Source organism: Limanda limanda, chromosome 18, assembly GCF_963576545.1.
Source record: "Limanda limanda chromosome 18, fLimLim1.1, whole genome shotgun sequence".
Lineage (NCBI taxonomy): Eukaryota > Metazoa > Chordata > Actinopteri > Pleuronectiformes > Pleuronectidae > Limanda > Limanda limanda.
This window is the reverse complement of record NC_083653.1, coordinates 3,888,480-3,907,844: the sequence shown is the minus strand read 5'-3', so window position 1 is coordinate 3,907,844 and position 19,365 is coordinate 3,888,480. Positions and strand designations below refer to the sequence as shown.

Below are 19,365 nucleotides of genomic sequence, written 5' to 3'. Positions count from 1 at the left end.
AGACGTCCCAGGAAAAGTAATGAGAGCGAGTCTCACACACGCTGCTCGTGTATTCACTGCTGATCAATATCTGACGTTCCCGCACATTTTGTTTTCATTTTTCTCAGCGAACACAACAGACTCTTATCACCTCTGTGAGTTATATGGTCTCCACAGAGCGGGGGGGGTGAAAGACGACAGTGTGCAGAGGGAGTGAGGACGATGGGATGAATCCAGTCTGTCACACGTCACCTTGCTCCACTGGTCGAAGAGGATTTCCTCCCTCCTTTATTGCAAAGAACATAATAAGAATTTCAATTTGAGATAAACTGAGAGCAGAGCAGCCAAACGGGACTTAAAGATGATATTCAATCCAGTCAGGTGAGATTACAGCTCTGGATCTGTGCTGCTGGGAAGCGTTCGCTTTCAAAACCAAACTAAAGGACAAGTAATCCTGCAGGTTTTTTGAGTTTTTCCGTGTAAAGAAAGTATTAAAAAACTCATTCAAACACCAACGCACTGGTTCACAAATCCTTTTACACCATGGCACCTTTTCACTGGGACTTTTACACCATCCACAGCTGTTATAGGAATTTAGTTACAATACATTTCGCTGAAACAAATAAAACCAACATTTAGTGAAATAATTAGGGCTGGGCAAGTTAACTCGTTTCAATCGAGTTAACTCAAGTGATGAGTTAACTCGATTAATTACTTTATCTCGCATTAACTCAGGTTTGATTATTTATTGTTTTATTGTGAAAGTCAGGCTTTTTTTTGTGAAAGTCTGTTGCTGACTGCTGCAGAACAGGAAAAAAGAAAATAATTGGCGGATAAACAATCGAGTTAACTCATCACTTGAGTTAACTCGATTAAAACGAGTTAACTTGCCCAGCCCTAGAAATAATATAAGTACATAGAACAGGTAGTATTTTAGTCCAGGAAACACACAGGAACTGAAGTGTTCCACGATGATGGTCAGCGATTCTCACTGAGCTGGAAAAGTCTCACCAAACCTGAGCATGTGGAGCGGTTGCCACGACAACAGCCCCGTCCTCGCCTGTTGAGCCGTCGTGACATCAGAACGGCGTCCTGTGACATTTCACAGTTCGGGCAAAAGGTCTCGAGTCCTGGACGCAAGAAGGAGAAGTGGAAGAAGAGAAGGATCAGAGGAGGTCAGAGGTTATCGATTAGTTCTTCTACATGAACACACGCACACACACACACACACACACACACACACACACACACACACACACACACACACGGACACACTGCCAGTGAGTGGTGGTAACATGAGAAATCAATTTGTGCTGCTGCTTCACCTCTCGGCTCCGTGAGTTTGACGGATGATTTGCAGCCGAGCTCTGAAGAAAGTAAAGATATTTTCTGACACGACTTTTGCAGAGAAAGTTAAAACTGACCCTTATCTTCTATTAGAGAACAAGAGTTTTGTAGAGTTTCTCTTGTTCTATTTAATGTCCTCGGTTGAGTTCTTTTGTTCAAACACAAGCAGACATTTGATTTATTGATTTGTTTAACATAGAGAGACTATTGTAACGTATCTACAACTTATGAATAGTGTTTAACTGGAGCTGTCAACTTTTAAAAGAAGATTTCTATGAGTCTATATATTATAAATGAATGTGCATATATTATTCTTATGATAGTTTGTCATAATTTGTTTAATGCATCAATACAGCTTTTTACCCCTGGTGTTATGAAGCCATGACGGTGGATGTGTGTTGTTTTTTAATTCCTGTGATTGTAATTTCATGTGTGATTCTCAAAACACTAAACATTTACTTGTGATAAATTCATAAGAAACATGTTTACAAAGTTACAAAGATCTTTCATCAAAAACTATAACAGATTTATAGTGACAGATTGAAAGTCTCTGAATATGACTGAGAGGGGAAACTGGTTTTATCTGTGTTCTTTTATTGGGTAAATTTATAATATTATTTGTCATAGTTGACTTTTGCTATTAAAAAGCTTTTGATATTTCTCAAATCACCCTGTTTTTCTCGGTGTCTCGGCCGGCTGCATTGTTCACGTCTACATTTTGTCCTCCTTTTGTCCGAGTGTCACTGCCGAGGGGACGTGTTGCCTCGCTGCCGTCTCCAGGATGTCGGACTCTGTGACAGGATGTAATTACGCTGTCTTTTTGTCTCTGTCTGTCTGTATCCATAACTACTAGAGTCTGGAGAAGTAATGGACAGAAACTCTGTGAAGTGTTAACGGTGCACGCATCGACACCATTACTGTCAACAGAGGAACTCGGCTGCACAGCGGTCGACTGCAGGAGTGAAACCAGGTTCAACAGAGCAGCTGCACACGTCTGCTCCTTGTTTCAGTGGCTTTCACTCCCAGTGTTAGGTCTGAGCTGAATTCAGCAGCTACTGGGTTTCAAGCTGATGACCTACGAGGCAGGAGGAGACACTGAGAGAAGAATGCTTTCTCTGATCTACCAAGAAACGTATTGATATCGCTATATACATTCAATTTGATATAATTTATCTGTTGATTGAATGAGTTTTAGGGGTGAAACAGGTCATGAATGCTTCAGTTCAACACAGACGATGTTTCGCCTGTTGGATAAAAACAAATGTCAGTGTTTTATCTTCAGAAACACGTTTGTGGAAAGTCTCTGTGACGCCAGTGAAGCCAAACAACTTCCAACAGAGCTCAGAGAGAGCTCAGAGAGAGAGCTCAGAGAGAGAGAGAGAGAGAGAGAGAGAGAGAGAGAGAGAGAGAGAGAGAGAGAGAGAGAGAGAGAGACAGACAGACAGACAGACAGACAGACAGACAGACAGACAGACAGACAGACAGACAGACAGACAGACAGACAGACAGACAGACAGACAGACAGACAGACAGACAGACAGACAGACAGACAGACAGACAGACAGACAGACAGACAGACAGACAGACAGACAGACAGACAGACAGACAGACAGACAGACAGACAGACAGACAGACAGACAGACAGACAGACAGACAGACAGACAGACAGACAGACAGACAGACAGACAGACAGACAGACAGACAGACAGACAGACAGACAGACAGACAGAGAGACAGACAGAGAGACAGACAGACAGATCGTTGTCCCCTCAGCAGTCAGTTTTTTAAACCAGCTGTAGCCCTGGTGTTTGTCACACACACATTTTAATATATTTTAGTATATTAACAAAGGACTAATAGATTCTTTGTGCTCTTTTGTGGTTGTATGTTTTGTTATGATGTTCAAACCAACTGGCCCCTCAGGGACAGTAAAGACGACCTTGACCTTTATTCTCCTTTTTTAGTTTTTCATTCTTCGTAGAACACACCCTGCCTCTTACTGAATCTCCTCTTAACACCAGGTGAGAACAGGTCGCTGTGAAATGCAGTAAATCCTGAAACACCAACAACTTCTTCCTCAAACACAACCAGCTCCTCCCAGTCAGGATATGTCTGTGTGTCCTCCCTTCACAGGTGTGTCAGTGTAAGAACCAGTTCTTCAGTCTCTGGCAGCAGCTGAAATGGCGCAGCAAGAAATTCAACTGGACAGAGAAAGATTCTGCTGTCCGATCTGTCTGGATCTACTGAAGGATCCGGTGACTACTGGCTGTGGACACAGCTACTGTAAGAGCTGTATTAACACCCACTGGGAGAATGGGGAGGAGAGAGGAAGCTACAGCTGCCCTCAGTGTAGAGAGACCTTCACACCAAGACCTGTCCTGAGGAAAAACACCATTTTAGCTGATTTAGTGGAGGAGCTGAAGAAGACTGGACTCCAAGCTGCTCCTGCTGATCACTGCTATGCTGGACCTGAAGATGTGGCCTGTGATGTCTGCACTGGGAGAAAACTGAAAGCTCTCAAGTCCTGTTTGGTTTGTTTGGCCTCTTATTGTGAAAAACACCTCCAGCCTCATCTTCAGTCAGCTCCATTTAAGAAGCACAAGCTGGTGGAGCCCTCAGAGAAGCTCCAGGAGAACATCTGCTCTCGTCACGACGAGGTGATGAAGATGTTCTGCCGCACTGATCAGCAGTGTATCTGTTATCTCTGCTCTGTGAAGGAACATAAAGACCATGACACAGTGTCAGCTGCAGCAGAAAGGACTGAGAGGCAGAGAGAGCTCGGGCTGAGGAGACAAACAATCCAGCAGAGAGTCCAGGACACAGAGAAAGACGTGAAGCTGCTTCAACAGGAGGAGGAGGCCGTCAACGGCTCTGCTGATAAAGCAGTGAAGGACAGTGAGGAGATCTTCACTGAGCTGATCCGTCTGGTGGAGAAAAGAAGCTCTGATGTGAAGCAGAAGATCAGATCCCAGCAGGAAACTGAAGTGAGTCGAGTCAGAGAGCTTCAGGAGAGACTGGAGCAGGAGATCACTGAGCTGAAGAGGAAAGACCATGAACTGAAGCAGCTCTCAGACACAGAGGATCACATCCAGTTTCTACACAACTACCCATCACTGTCACCACTCAGTGAATTTACACACTCATCCAGCATCAGGATCTGTCCTCTGAAGAACTTTGAGGACGTGACAGCAGCTGTGTCCCAGGTCAGAGGTCGACTAGAGGACATTCTGAGTGAGACAGAGACAGAGATTTTACAGATTGTGTCTCAAGTGGATGTTTTACTGCCACAACCAGAGCCAGAGACCAGAGCTAACTTCTTAAAGTATTCACAGGAAATCACACTGGATCCAAACACAGTAAACACACTTCTGTTATTATCTGAGGGAAACAGAAAAGTAACACGTATGAGTTTAGAACGGTCTTATTCTGATAACCCAGACAGATTCACTTATTGGGAACAGGTCCTGAGTAGAGAGAGTCTGACTGGACGTTGTTACTGGGAGGTGGAGGTGGGGGGGGGGATAGTTGGTGTAGCAGTCGCATACAAGAATATCAGCAGAGCAGGAAACTCACAGGAATGTTCATTTGGATTCAATGATAAATCTTGGTCTTTATATTGTTATGGAAACAGATATAACTTTTATTACAACAGCATCAGGACTCCAGTGCCAGGTCCTGTGTCCTCCAGAGTAGGAGTGTACCTGGATCACAGTGCAGGTGTTCTGTCCTTCTACAGAGTCTCTGACACCATGACTCTCCTCCGCAGAGTCCAGACCACATTCACTCAGCCTCTCTGTGCTGGAGTTAGGGTTTTTCCTGGAGCCACAGCTGAGTTGTGTAAACTCAAATAGACTCGAGTCATTAAAAGCAGTGATTTAGATTCTGTGTTTAAATCTTTAACTTATTTTGTCTCCATGTTTGTTGATCAAAGTTCGTCGTGGTGACGTTTCTGCTCCGCACAGAGATCAGCTGTCAATCAAACACTGAGCTTCCTTTATCACACATATTTAGTTCTCACTTTGTAAAGACAGAAATCTATAATTACACTGACATGAATGTGTTTAATGGAACTAATGTTGCTGTTATTTTCTAAATCAATGTAGAAATCAGGTTGTGTGATGTTTTAGAACCTGTATCGATCCTGATTAGTGTTGCAAAGGGGCGGAACATTTCTGGAAACTTTCTGCAAACTTTCCATGGAAAGTTAAGTTCAGGAATTTTGGAAATGTTGACAATTTTTTTTGCAGAAGTTAACCTATAACAGGGAACTCAAAGGAAGTTGAAAACCAGACGAGGTGAGCCGAGCTCAGCTGGAGCTTGGATGCAGCGAGTTGGGAACATTGTCTGCCAGAAAAGTAAACCTATAACTTTGTGTTGTTGTTGAAAGTCTTTGTCATTAGCATGTTGATTACTTGTTACACTGAAGCCATTTTCATGTCAATACCAAGTTCATTTATAAACAGTAGGTTAGCTTTTTACAGCCCTGAGAGTACGATGTATGTACAGTTGCAATCAAAAATATTCAACCCCCCCAAAGATTTTAAGGATTTATCAATTAAAGTTTTTTCAAAGAGCAAGATTCTGCTTCTGATTACTTCTTTATGAGTTGAGTGATACAGAAAATCAACACAGAGAATGCATGATGCAGTATTTGTGTGTAGAAGTATATTTTGTCACAATTATTCAACCCCGATATAATATTGTTGTTTTTAAAGCTGTCTGACAGTTTTTATGGCCTAAAGTGGAGTTGAAGCATAATTAGGCCTTTGGGAATTCTATAATGATCCTTCACTGGCTTCAGCTGTGATGCGTATATAACACACACCCATGAAGGTATTCAAGGTGAGTTGCATCATGGGAAAGACAGAGGAGCTTCCACCAAAGCTGAGAGAGGAGATTATTTCTTCACACCTGAAGGGCCTTGGGTAGAAGAAGATTTCCAACCTTTCATCAAAGGCCCCTCAGAAACTTGGTCAGGACTATTAATAGAGGGAGAGATATAGCTTTGAAAACAACTTTTTGTTGTGCAATAGTAGTAGACTTGACGTTGGCTAATTATTAATAATCATAAAATATGAATATTAAAATAATACAAATTATTTATTAAAAATAATTAAAAATGATAAAGTTATCAATTAAGAATAATACAATTATTAATTAAAATGATATGGTTATCAATTTAGAATAATGAAATAATTAATGAAAAACAATAAAATGATCAATTAAGAATAATACAATCTGTAATTATAATTTTTCCGAGACGGGGAACCACCCTGGTATAAGGGACCAACAATCAATATGTAAAGATCAGTCTCAGTTGGAAAAGTTCAATTTAAAATCCGCTGTGAAATGCAATAAATCCTGAAACACCAACAACTTCTTCCTCAAACACAACCAGCTCCTCCCAGTCAGGACATGTCTGTGTCTCCTCCCTTCACAGGTGTGCCAGTGTAAGATACAGTGAACACCAAGCTGTGACCTGTGGGAGATGAGTCACTGTTCAGAAGAAGTGAATCTGTTCTTCAGTCACTGGTAGCAGCTGAAATGGCGCAGCAAGAAAATCAACTGGACAGAGAAAGATTCTGCTGTCCGATCTGTCTGGATCTACTGAAGGATCCGGTGGCTACTGTCTGTGGACACAGCTACTGTAAGAGCTGTATTAACACCCACTGGGACAAAGAGGAGGAGAGAGGAAGCTACAGCTGCCCTCAGTGTAGAGAGACCTTCACACCGAGGCCTGTCCTGGAGAAAAACACCATGTTAGCTGATTTAGTGGAGGAGCTGAAGAAGACTGGACTCCAAGCTGCTCCTGCTGATCACTGCTATGCTGGACCTGAAGATGTGGCCTGTGATGTCTGCACTGGGAGAAAACTGAAAGCTCTCAAGTCCTGTTTGAATTGTTTGGCCTCTTATTGTGAAAAACACCTCCAGCATCATCTTCAGTCAGCTCCATTGAAGAAGCACAAGCTGGTGGAGCCCTCGGAGAAGCTCCAGGAGAACATCTGCTCTCGTCACGACGAGGTGATGAAGATGTTCTGCCGCACGGATCAGCAGTGTATCTGTTATCTCTGCTCTGTGGATGAACATAAAGACCACGACACAGTGTCAGCTGCAGCAGAAAGGACTGAGAGGCAGAGAGAGCTCGGGCTGAGGAGACAAACAATCCAGCAGAGAGTCCAGGACACTGAGAAAGACCTGAAGCTGCTTCAACAGGAGGAGAATGCCGTCAATGGCTCTGCTGATAAAGCAGTGGAGGACAGTGGGAAGATCTTCACTGAGCTGATCCGTCTGCTGGAGAAAAGAAGCTCTGATGTGGAGCAGCAGATCAGATCCCAGCAGGAAACTGAAGTGATTCGAGTCAGAGAGCTTCAGGAGAGACTGGAGCAGGAGATCACTGAGCTGAAGAGGAAAGACCATGAACTGAAGCAGCTCTCAGACACAGAGGATCACAACCAGTTTCTACACAACTACCCCTCACTGTCACCACTCAGTGGATCTTCACACTCATCCAGGATCAGGTTCTGTCCTCTGTTGGACTTTGAGGACGTGACGGCAGCTGTGTCACAGGTCAGAGGTCGACTACAGGACATTCTGAGTGAGACAGAGACAGAGATTTTACAGATTGGGTCTCAAGTGGATGTTTTACTACGACAACAAGAGCCAGAGACCAGAGCTGACTTCTTCAAATATTCACAGGAAATCACACTGGATCCAAAAACAGCATACAAATATCTGTTATTATCTGAGGGAAACAGAAAAGTAACAGGTATGAGAGAAGTTCAGTCTTATTCTGATCACCCAGACAGATTCACTCATTGGTCTCAGGTCCTGAGTAGAAAGAGTCTGACTGGACGTTGTTACTGGGAGGTGGAGATGGGGGGGGGGGATAGTTGGGGTAGCAGTCACATACATGAATATCAGCAGAGCAGGAAACTCATGTGAATGCGGATTTGGATTAAATGATAAATCTTGGTCATTATATTGTCATGAAAACAGTTATTACTTTTATTACAACAAAATCAAGACTCCAGTGCCAGGTCCTGTGTCCTCCAGAGTAGGAGTGTACCTGGATCACAGTGCAGGTGTTCTGTCCTTCTACAGCGTCTCTGACACCATGACTCTCCTCCACAGAGTCCAGACCACATTCACTCAGCCTCTCTGTGCTGGAGTTAGGGTTTTTGATGATGGAGACACAGCTGAGTTCTGTAAACTCAAATAGACTCGAGTCATTTTAAGCAGTGATTTAGATTCTGTGTGTAAGTCTTTAACTTCTTTTGTCTCCATGTTTGTTGATCAAAGTTCGTCGTGGTGACGTTTCTGCTCCGCACAGAGATCAGCTGTCAATCAAACACTGACCTTCCTTTATCACACATATTTAGTTCTCATTTTGTAAAGACAGAAATCTATAATTACACTGACATGAATGTGTTTGAAAGAACTAATGTTGCTGTTCTTTTCTAAATTAATGTAGAAATCAGGTTGTGTGATGTTATAGAACCTGTATCGATCTTGATTAGTGTTGCAAATGGGCGGAACATTTCTGGAAACTTTCTGGAAACTTTCCATGGGAAGTTAAGTTCAGGAATTTTGGAAATGTTGACACTTTTTTTTGCAGAAGTTAGCCTATAACAGGGAACTCAAAGGAAGTTGAAAACCAGACGAGGTGAGCCGAGCTCAGCTGGAGCTTGGATGCAGCGAGTTGGGAACATTGTCTGCCAGAAAAGTAAACCTATAACTTTGTGTTGTTGTTGAAAGTCTTTGTCATTAGCATGTTGATTACTTGTTACACTGAAGCCATGTTCATGTCAATATCAAGTGCATTTGTATACAGTAGGTTAACTTTTTACAGCCGTGAGAGTAGGATGTATGTACAGCTGCAATCAGAAATATTCAACCCTCCCAAAGATTTTAAGGATTTATCAATTAAAGTTTTTTCAAAAGAGCAAGATTCTGCTTCGGATTACTTCTTTATGAGTTGAGTGATACAAAAAATCAACACAGAGAATGCATGATGCAGTATTTGTGTGTAACAGTATATTTTGTCACAATTATTCAACCCCGATATTATATTGTTGTTTTTAAAGCTGTCTGACAGTTTTTATGGCCTAAAGTGGAGTTGAAACATAATTAGGCCTTTGGGAATTCTATAATGATCCTCCTTCACTGGCTTCAGCTGTGATGCGTATATAACACACACCCATGAAGGTATTCAAGGTGAGTTGCATCATGGGAAAGACAAAGGAGCTTCCACCAAAGCTGAGAGAGGAGATTATTTCTTCACACCTGAAGGGCCTTGGGTAGAAGAAGATTTCCAAAAAGAGACATCATTGGGAGCATTATACGGAAGTTTAAAACTTATGGAACAGCTGCAAACCTGCCTGGCCGTGGAAGAAATCCCAACCTTTCATCAAGGGCCCTCAGCAACTTAGTCAGAACTATTAACAGAGGGGAAGAGAGAGAGAGAGTTTTGAAAACAACTTTATGTTGTGCAACAGTAGTAGACTTGACGTTGGCTAATTATTAATAATCATAACATATAATTATTAAAATAATACAAATTATTTATTAAAAATTATAAAGTTATCATTTAAGAATAATACAATTATTAATTAAACTGATATGGTTAGCAATTTAGAATAATGAAATAATTAATGAAAAACAATAAAATGATCAATTAAGAATAATACAATCTGTAATTATAATTTATCCGAGACGGGGAACCACCCTGGTATAAGGGACCAACAATCAATATGTAAAGATCAGTCTCAGTTGGAAAAGTTAAATTAAAAATCTCAATATAAATTTTTTATTGTTTCAGGTTGATTTTACGACTAAAATCTAAACTTTGTCATCTTAATGACCAGCAGCAGTCGTCCAGATGAGTCGATAAAAATGTTGATGTACTCGTCTGAGTCACCTTTAGTTATTACCTCAGAGCGTCGAGCATCAAGAGGAACAGGAAGCGTTTTTTTTGCCCATTATTTCACCTCTCAGGCAACATTCACCCCCCATCCGCAAAACAAAAAAGTATTTTGTAACTTCTATGTACAGTTTACGGTAAAAATAAAAAAGAATGTTAAAAATATATATCCCACAAGGACACAAGATGCTAATTGCAGCTAAATGCAAAGGAAAACTTTCAAAACTCAAATCCCCCTTTCAAGTACTTGAAATTAACTTGGGTGACAAACTAAGGAATCAAAGCAAAGCACACTAGTGGGAAGTTGTAGTTCACACTTCAATGTGTTCATGTGTTTTAGAAACGAAATGTGTGTATTTCCTCCTTATAATGTATGCACATAAAAGTCAAGAAAAAGGATCCGATTTGACAGGAATATACATTATTTAGTACGTTTGCATGTTAATCATTTAAATGTCTGCATTGGTTCGAAATTGACCAGTTCCCATTTAAAGCTACACTTTTTAGAGCTGATTGTAAATGATGCTAATTGGTTTATAAGTGATGGATTCAGCAACTTGGTTTCTAAGGAAAAGATTTGAGGTGTCATTTAGCAAGACTGTGAATTTAGTGAATAATCTCACGCGGGATCTACAGTATCTTTAATTCTCTCACAGGGCAGAGGTCAGAGGTCAGATCTCAGCATCATGAGATCTGTGTCTATAATCCGAAACATAATCTGAATACAAGATAATTAAAGATCCGGATCCCCGTCTCCTCTGAGGAGCTGTGACAGGAGATAAGACTTCAGGGAGGTTAAGCCTCTGGATTAATGGTGAAAGTTGAGGACCTGAAGCGACGGACTGAGACATGGAGACGAATCAGAGTTGTCTCTCTCTCTCTTCTCCTAATCATTCAGAGTTATCACACTAACAGGTACTAAGAAATAAATCTTTAGATTCTGGTGAGCTGGTTGTGATCTGCTGCAGGAGTTCATCTAAAAGACTCTTTCTTACAGGCAGCGTTTTTCAAGCACTAAAATAACTCCAGAACCTTTATTGGTTCACGATTCGTCAACTCTTTAAAAGTGGAGGATTTATACCGATGTTTAAACTCCGGCTCTGGCACCAGAAGAAGCCGTGAACACACAGAACGACACCAGCAGCGACGTTTACAGACTCGTGAGGAGAGAAGAAGATGAAGATCAGGCTGATAAACAATCCAAAGCATTGAGATCAAACAACAGCTACAATTACTGTAAAAAACCCAGACTTGTAGATTAAAGTCCCTGTCTCTGAAGTACTGCAAGTCAAACTAACTGATTGTCTCATTACAAACTGAAATTAAATTACTTCACCCTAAGAGGTTGAGCTGGAGCTGCTTCTGCCGTAGTGTGGGCTGCAACACACCCACAAGATGGCGCTGTGTGCTGCCTGATGCTCCTGCGAGTGGAGCCACAGCAACATCTGCAACCTCCCTCTGTAATTTCTGAGACAGTGACATCTATTTAAATCACGGTCAGATTCATTGTATTCGCTCGGTGGCATCCGTCCAGATAAGAGGAACACGAGGGGAGGCGGAGATCAGCGGCCCAGACGGTCAAAGTTAATTTATTGGGCCAAATATTCCAAATCATTAAGAGATTTAATGAGCTGAGGCTTAATTAAAAGTGCTCATTGGCTTCTGAAGAGTCATTTCTCTATGAAGCTCGAGCTGGAACAAGTCTCTGAGACATGAAGATCACCAGGTTCTCCGTGATTCCTTGAGGTCAAACAAACCAAACTCTACTGGAGAGCCTCTTGATTGATGGAACAACTTTTCAAACTGATTATGATTTATTATGAACAAAGCAGCACTTAAAATACACGTTTTAACTTTAGTGGGAATTAAAATGGAGAAAGTGGATGTAGGGGTACAGGACTTAAACAAAGGTTCCTTATTGATGCTGCAGGGTATGAACACATATTGTGTAATAATAATGATTAGATAAAATGAAATAAATCAAAGGTCCCACTGGATTATGGCACACAAAACAGCTCAATAAATGACCCTGTTACAACTGATTCATCCTCAAATGCCTGCGTGTGTTTGCAAATCACAGTTTCTCAACACTTTAGGAGCATTTGTTGCATATCACGCACGATAAACTCAAATGTGCAGATTTCTGAGAGGAGTTTGGTTCGTGCATCGGGACTCAGTGAGGACGTGAAGGCAAGAGTTCTGATCCTGAAGGCTCCTCCGGGACTTCTCCTTTCGCCTCCAGCGTGTAGCAGCCTGGTGCTGATGATGCTGTCTGGGGTGTCGGTGCTGTGATGCTGGATGCTGGATGCTGATGCTGATGCTGGTGCTGGATGCTGGATGCTGGATGCTGGATGCTGGATGCTGGATGCTGGATGCTGGATGCTGGATGCTGATGCTGATGCTGATGCTGATGCTGGTGCTGGATGCTGATGCTGCTGCTGCTGCACGGTGGCGCAGCCCACATCCAACTGAGGGTCTGAGGATGGAAACGTGGAGACCCCCCTGTGATGTTGCTTTGATCTGTTCGCACGTCCCTGCGTTGATAACCCCCGCTGCTCTCCACGCACAGGACCCAGAAGTGGCTCGTAACAGGATTTCTCTGGATCAGGTTCACCGGCGTCTCCTCAACTTACCTGAGGTGACGGTTCCTGCCTCGTCCTGCCGATGAGGATTTAAACACCAAAGTTTGGATTCCGCCTCCCTGGATGTATGCGCAGTTGCAGATGTGGAGATGCACGCAGCTGGTGTAACGCATCAGCTCCTTCTGGATGGATGCTGTCCGAGTCCCCGCGGCTGTTCCGGCTCCTGAATCCACGCAGCGGAGACCTGAGCCCCCTTTACGCGTGAAATCCCTCCTGGTCCTCGGTGCAGGGGGAAAGTTTGCAGGACGCGCAGGAGGATGAAGGCAGATCAGTGGAAGTCCCCTGCAAGTGGTTTCAACAGATCTTTATAGAAATCGGTGGATGCGTTTGTTGGAGAAACTTGGAGAATGCTTTTCCAAACTGTGGAGGATTCCTGCTCCGGCTGGAGGGACGAGCAGCGGACACCGAGATCCCTTCCCGGGAAAACAGGTGTTCCGCGGGGACAGGTAGGTTCCAGTCAGAGATACAAACATGTCACCGTGAATCAAAAGAGATGAATACACGTGGAAACATCTAATAGAACATAGAAGAGCTCAGGAGGTAACAGCTGCTCATGCCGCTGGTTGGTCGTGAACCAAACTCCATTCAGAAACCTGCAGTTTAGAGCTGCAGCTTTATTCTATTGATGCTTTGGTTCTATGAGAAATAATGCAAACTTTCCTTTTAACCAAATCCTGACAATTCAGCAACAAACCCATGAATTCTAGTATGTAATGTTTTTATATGATCTTTATTGTATATTGTATTCCTCACCTTTATAATCCTCCGAAAGATGTTCATTGATCCCAAGCAAAATACTGTGTTAAAGCAGTACAGTAGAAGATCAAATGTAAGCAATATATATATATATTTATACCTGCATTGGAATCTGTCTTCATCAAGTAAACCTTATAAATATTGGTAAAAGCTGTTGTACTTTGCAGAAACGCATCAATGCTGAATCGGCATAATTAAAACTGAGTTTTATTAAAATATAATCTGTGAATGTTGGATAAGAATAAATAAGGAATAAGAAAAAAGATTTCCTGCACTCAAACCAAACTCCATTCAGAAACCCTTTGGTTTTAAGCTGCATTGCTTATCAAACACAATCTAACACAAACTCTTAACTTTGCTGAAGTAATCTGTGATTGTCGTTTATAGACATTAGGTGACGATAAATACGATTATTGGGATTAAATAACCTTAAATTAATGATTTTTATACTTCAGATTGTGTCTGTTCATCTGCATTTAAAACACTTGACGGAGTCGGGCAACGACTGATCATTTGCAAGATGCAGGACATCATGATTTTAGAGGAGCCACAACCTTTATTATGATATTTACAGGAGGAGGAGAATTATAGGGTGAAAGCCGCCCACGCTGGTTGTTGGTTTCCAGTCTCTAAACCAAACTCCATTAAGAAACCCTGAAATTTATCAAACACGTTTAACCTGCACACTGTCGCTGCATTGAATCGACTGTTAACAGAAAGTTGTTCTGTAACAAATTGCTGCACAGTCGATGCTGAGTCGGCAAAATTAAATTGAGTTCTGTGAATTTGTTGCAAGAGGTAAATAATCGCTATTAAATCCGGCTTTGTCATTGATGGAGATTACAGCCCAGATAATAGTAAATTAAATAGAATAATTACAGATTAAATAAGATGAATTTCGTGGTGCTTGTGTGCTCACTGCATTTAAATCATTTTGATTCACTGACTTACGATGATTCACAAGGATCTGTAATGGGAAGTCATTAATAAAACTGGAGATGGGGTTTATATTCCAACAGGGATTAATGAAGATCTAATCTGACAGGACACAACCTTTATCAGTTATAAATAATACAATGACTTTACACTGGTTTTCTATTAGTATAAAGTCTTTGATTTGAAACTGCTGACTAACTTACTGTTAATCTCTTTATTCTTTCAGTGACTCCAGATCCCACAATGCCGAGCTGTGGATAGACAGGCCGCCCTGTGTCGACCTCCCTCCTCCTCATCTCCTCCTCTTTTCCTCCTTTACTTTCCTCCTCTCATTGATTAACCCTTCTCCTCGCCTTCCTCACCTCCTTCTCCTCCAGTTCCTCCCTCCTGTCCTCTCTCCTCCCCTCATCCTCTTCACCTCTGCCCCCTGAACTCCTCCTCTTCCTCCCCCCCGCAGCACACATGCAGGCCAGGAAGCGGTACCTGCTCGTGTCTGTGGGGGCCGGTCTTCTCTTCCTCGTCTACCAGTGGGGTCTGCAAATCGGGGAGTTCCAGCAGCAGCCGTACCAGTACCGCCAGTTACCCCAGGACCCCCAGTACCACCAGTATCAGCAGGAGTACTTCCACCAGAACCAGGACGTGTACCAGCCCCAGAGGAGTCCGTCCCGACCCCCCCGGCACTGGCCGGAGTCCACGGAGCTGCTGGGACCGTACCTGGAGGGGGGGGAGCAGGAGGTAGACTGGATCCGCTTAGAGGAAAAGAAATGCTCACCTGCCTCATTAGCTGAAAACCAAAGGGACGTTGAGATAGAAGTACTCAGATACCAGAGTATAAATCCTTCATTCACATTCACAGTGAAATATTCTCCTCAAACATGAGTAGTTATGACGCAGTGGGGCCCTTTGTCTTAGTGCTATTTTAAATTATCAAGAGAGGGCGATACATTTTCATTCTAAACCACAGCTCTATTAAATCATTTCTGGTGGATTCACGGATGAATGATGAGTTTGTTTGGAATCAAAGCTCGAAGGAAAAAGACGAGATGATTAAACAAATAACTTTATTTCCCCTGCTCTTTTATTCTTTGTATTTTTATTTGAATCTGCACTTAATTGCTCATAACTCATGAATATCAGTCCCCTAAACATGCCTGGTCTTTTTTAATTAAGATGAATTAACGTAATATACGTTGTTTGGGCTTTAAGGGCATTAACAGAATTGTGAGACAGAATCAAGATGTTGAATTAGTCTCCTTTGATGCAACATTCGTGTTGTATAGAAAAACATCATAACTACAATATATTGTACACTGTGTTGCAGTGAAAGTTTAAACTTGAGAACAATCCTCCAGTTTTTGCTGAAGCCCTTTGTTGGATTCACTCTGTGGATCTGTTCATGCTTTGTGTGTAAAGAGACTGGGAACATTGGGAAAGAACAAAAGATGCAACAAAGGTCCCCAGGGTCACGATTTGAACGCCTCAACCATTAAGCTTCATGGTCGCCCTGATGCGGCGCCGCCTGAGCACAACCACCGGCGTCTACGAGCCGTGACACGGAGCCGCCGGTTGAAATTGCCTCGCTTTAAACGGCTGAAGGTGTAACGGAGTCTCCTCTGTTTTAGAGAAATCAAATGCAATCTCCATTCGTCTCCTCATCTGGAAGGGTTAGCCGAAGAGCTGCAGCTCAGTCATGTGACAGATCAATGAAACGAAATGAGTCACAGAGAAGCAATTCACGGCTAAAGTCTTTAGTGAAACCATGAGAAACCTCTCAATTCATGTATATTTTGGATAAAGTTAACTTTGAAAAGATGAGCAATGTAATGTTACTGTTCTTTGAATGGTGATGCATTGGTGTGTGTGTGTGTGTGTGTTTGCAGGAGGACAGTCCTCAGCTCCACCACCAGCACACCTCCCCCCGGGAACGACGGGCCATCCGAGACAACATCTACAAGAACAAGCGCTGCCGCATGGAGACCTGCTTCGACTTCGCCCGCTGCCAGTCGGGCTTCAGGGTTTACGTCTACCCTCCGCAGAGAGGGGACGAGATCTCCGAGACCTACCAGAAGATCCTGGCGTCCGTGGAGGAGTCTCGCTTCCACACCACGGACCCGTCGCGGGCCTGTCTCTTCATTCTGGCCGTGGACACGCTGGACAGGGACCAGCTCTCGGCCCAGTTTGTGCAGAACGTCAGGTCCCGGATCCAGAGCCTGCCGACGTGGAACGATGGCAGGAACCACCTCATCTTCAACCTCTACTCTGGCACCTGGCCGGACTACTCAGAGGATCTGGGCTTCGAGGTGGGCCAGGCCATGTTGGCCAAGGCCAGCGCTGACGTGGTCAACTTCCGACCAAACTTTGATATCTCCATCCCTCTGTTCTCCAAGGATCACCCTCTGAAAGGGGGAGGGATGGGTTATCTGACTCGCAGCCAAACGCCGCCCTCCAGGAAATACCTGCTGGTTTTCAAAGGGAAGCGCTACCTCACTGGCATCGGGTCTGAGACCAGGAACGCTCTGTATCACATCCACAACGCGGAAGATATTATCCTGCTGACCACGTGCAAACACGGCAAAGACTGGGAGAAGCACAAGGACTCTCGCTGCGACCGGGATAATGAAGAATACTCAAAGTAAGTTGTCATCTCTTTTCACCGTCTCTGCTGCTTCTGGGCTGGCGTTGGTTTCACTTTGAGGGTCAGGAGATATTGGTTTCTTGGCGCCGTCCAAGTTTTATGGAATCACAAAACTCCTGTGAGGAAATACCTGTGATTTTTTTACTTTTGTCCTTGTTTGGTCGCTGCAGAGTTGCTTGTCACTGCTTTCCTGTCGTGCACCGAGGGCAGAGAGCCTTCGATTGAGCTGCTGTTGGTTATTTCAAATGCAGCGTGTTTGTGCATCATTACAGCTCAGCTACACTGCTTCCTGTGCGTGTGTGTGTGTTATTGTTTAATGGCCGAAATCTCTCCTGCTTGAGATTGTTGGGGAGCGTCTCGTCTTTATTTGAGCTAAAACAGCTTCGATGCTTTCAAGTTCATATTTCACAGTTGTCAGGGGAGTTGGGGCTGTGCTGTTGCAGTGCTCCAGGGACAAAACGCTCTAAACATGCAAGTGTGTGTCTGTGTGTGTGTGTGTGTGTGTTTGTGTATGTGTGTGAGAGAGAGAAAGGGGAGCAAAGGAGGAGAAGAGGCATCAACTGTCGAGAAAAGGAAAAGCTCAGCAGTTGGTCGGGAGAAAAGTGATCTGAGCCGTGAAAAGTTCACCTTTCGAAAATTGTAGTGACATCTGTTGCATATTTTAGGTTTAAAAAGAATAAATCGCAGTGGGATCCAGAAACTTGCAAAAGAGTGAGCACCGCAGGCTATAAATAAAGATGGACGACAGGGCAGCTCCCCAAATGTAAAGCCAAATCATCCTGACTGCCCCCTAGTGGCTGGCTGCAGTATAGAGCCCCTTTTTTCCAATAGTCGAAAAACCCACTAACTCCCGCAAACATCTGGATTTTGTTTGCAATAGGAATGGATTCTATCGGCTTCCATTTAATAAAAACACGTATTTGCATTATATACTTTTTGTTGGCAGGATAATTTGGCTTCAATCCTGGATCGTGGTCGTCCATCTTTATTTATTTACAGTCTACGGTCCAGTGCTTAAAGCTCCTCAACTGTTTCCTTGTATCCTTGTATTCCTTGGTTGTGTGACAGGAAACCATAAATGAAGGTGATCAGCAGCCGTTGATCCTGATGTTTTCTTTTTGAGACCTGCTGCTCTGATTAACTCCCTTTAAGTCAGATTGATAGTGACTGAATGTGACTGATTGATTATCGCCACTCGCTGACTATAGAATCCGACAGATCCACACATGCAAGTTGTCATCTCTTGATGAACTTGACAAGTTCTCTGCTCCTGTTTTCTCTTCAGGTTAATTTGATATTTTCTGTAAAATTAGAAGTGTAATAATTTCCTCTGTCATGAGAAGCAGCACTGAAGGAGTCTCGGATATAAAACTCTGCCAGAAACCTTTCGGTCGGTAGCTGCAAATGATTTACAACCAGGTTCAAGTGAATGTGACTTTATTTAAATGTCTTTTAAAGGGACTCTTACCTTTGTTGCATTTGAGAATTACAGCACATTCAAATCATCCTGCCTTCCTCCAATGCCCCACCCCCTCGTTCCCATCCGCGTTTTTTTTTTGAAGAAACTTTATTTACAAGCAGACTTACAATCTACTGCCTCCGGGCACGCACGTGAGTTTTTGTTTACCAAAGCAATGGATTCGGTAAGTTATATACATTTACATTCACATGCCTTGGTGACGCGGGCCCGAATGCGCCACAAGAAGCAGACGGAAAACCAGCATGTCCATGCAGCAAACAGACAGGTCTGTCGGCCAATAAGGTCCTTCGGTCCGAAGAATTTTATTGGTTGAAGTTTTCACTAAATATTATGAGAGTGAAATAATTGTTTGTTTTTACTCCTGGTGGGTCTGTCTTGCATTTTAGAGTGTCATTACCTTATTAATACCAATTTAACCTTATCCACAAAAAGTGTAAAAATGCAACAAAGGTAAGAGTCCCTTTAATCTAGTTTAATCATTTTCATTCTCGTAAAATTTGGATGTATGGACATAACGGATCATATTTCCCCTTTTTCTCTTCTCATGTGAATCTAAACGGTCTCAATTTAGAGCTTAAAGACAGAAAGCCACATTTCCACAAATGTGCAGAATAAAATCTGAAACGCTATATGTGACTCTGACGCTCTAAAAATCCCCATTCACCTTAAA

The 19,365-nt window shown here is 42.9% G+C and overlaps 2 protein-coding genes across 4 annotated transcripts in view; both read left to right on the top strand.

The window, feature by feature from the left end:
• The first annotated feature begins 3,506 nt into the window (after positions 1–3,506).
• On the top strand, positions 3,507–8,545 carry LOC133024805 (tripartite motif-containing protein 16-like). The gene is made up of 2 exons (XM_061091975.1): positions 3,507–4,774; positions 8,428–8,545. The coding sequence occupies exons 1-2, from the start codon at positions 3,507–3,509 to the stop codon at positions 8,543–8,545; spliced, it is 1,386 nt and encodes a 461-aa protein (XP_060947958.1).
• Positions 8,546–15,042: 6,497 nt separating this feature from the next.
• LOC133024706 (exostosin-1) overlaps positions 15,043–19,365 on the top strand; it is a 198,974-nt gene continuing 194,651 nt past the window's right edge. The window contains exons 1-3 of one of the 3 annotated variants that reach the window (XM_061091873.1): positions 15,043–15,148; positions 15,212–15,315; positions 16,461–17,212. In XM_061091873.1, the coding sequence (XP_060947856.1) occupies positions 15,043–15,148; positions 15,212–15,315; positions 16,461–17,212 (962 nt within the window). Of the gene's footprint in view, positions 15,316–16,460; positions 17,213–19,365 lie in introns of all 3 variants that reach the window. The other 2 variants (XM_061091874.1, XM_061091872.1) reach the window with 2 other exon arrangements.

What these genes read in the sequence shown, in the direction of transcription:
- LOC133024805 (XM_061091975.1), top strand. Translation starts at nt 3,507, where the DNA reads ATGGCGCAGCAAGAAATTCAACTGGACAGAGAAAGATTCTGCTGTCCG. An exon ending in GATAACCCAGACAGATTCAC is followed by an intron (nt 4,775 to 8,427) that starts TTATTGGGAACA and finishes GTCCTTCTACAG; the next exon opens with CGTCTCTGACACCATGACTC.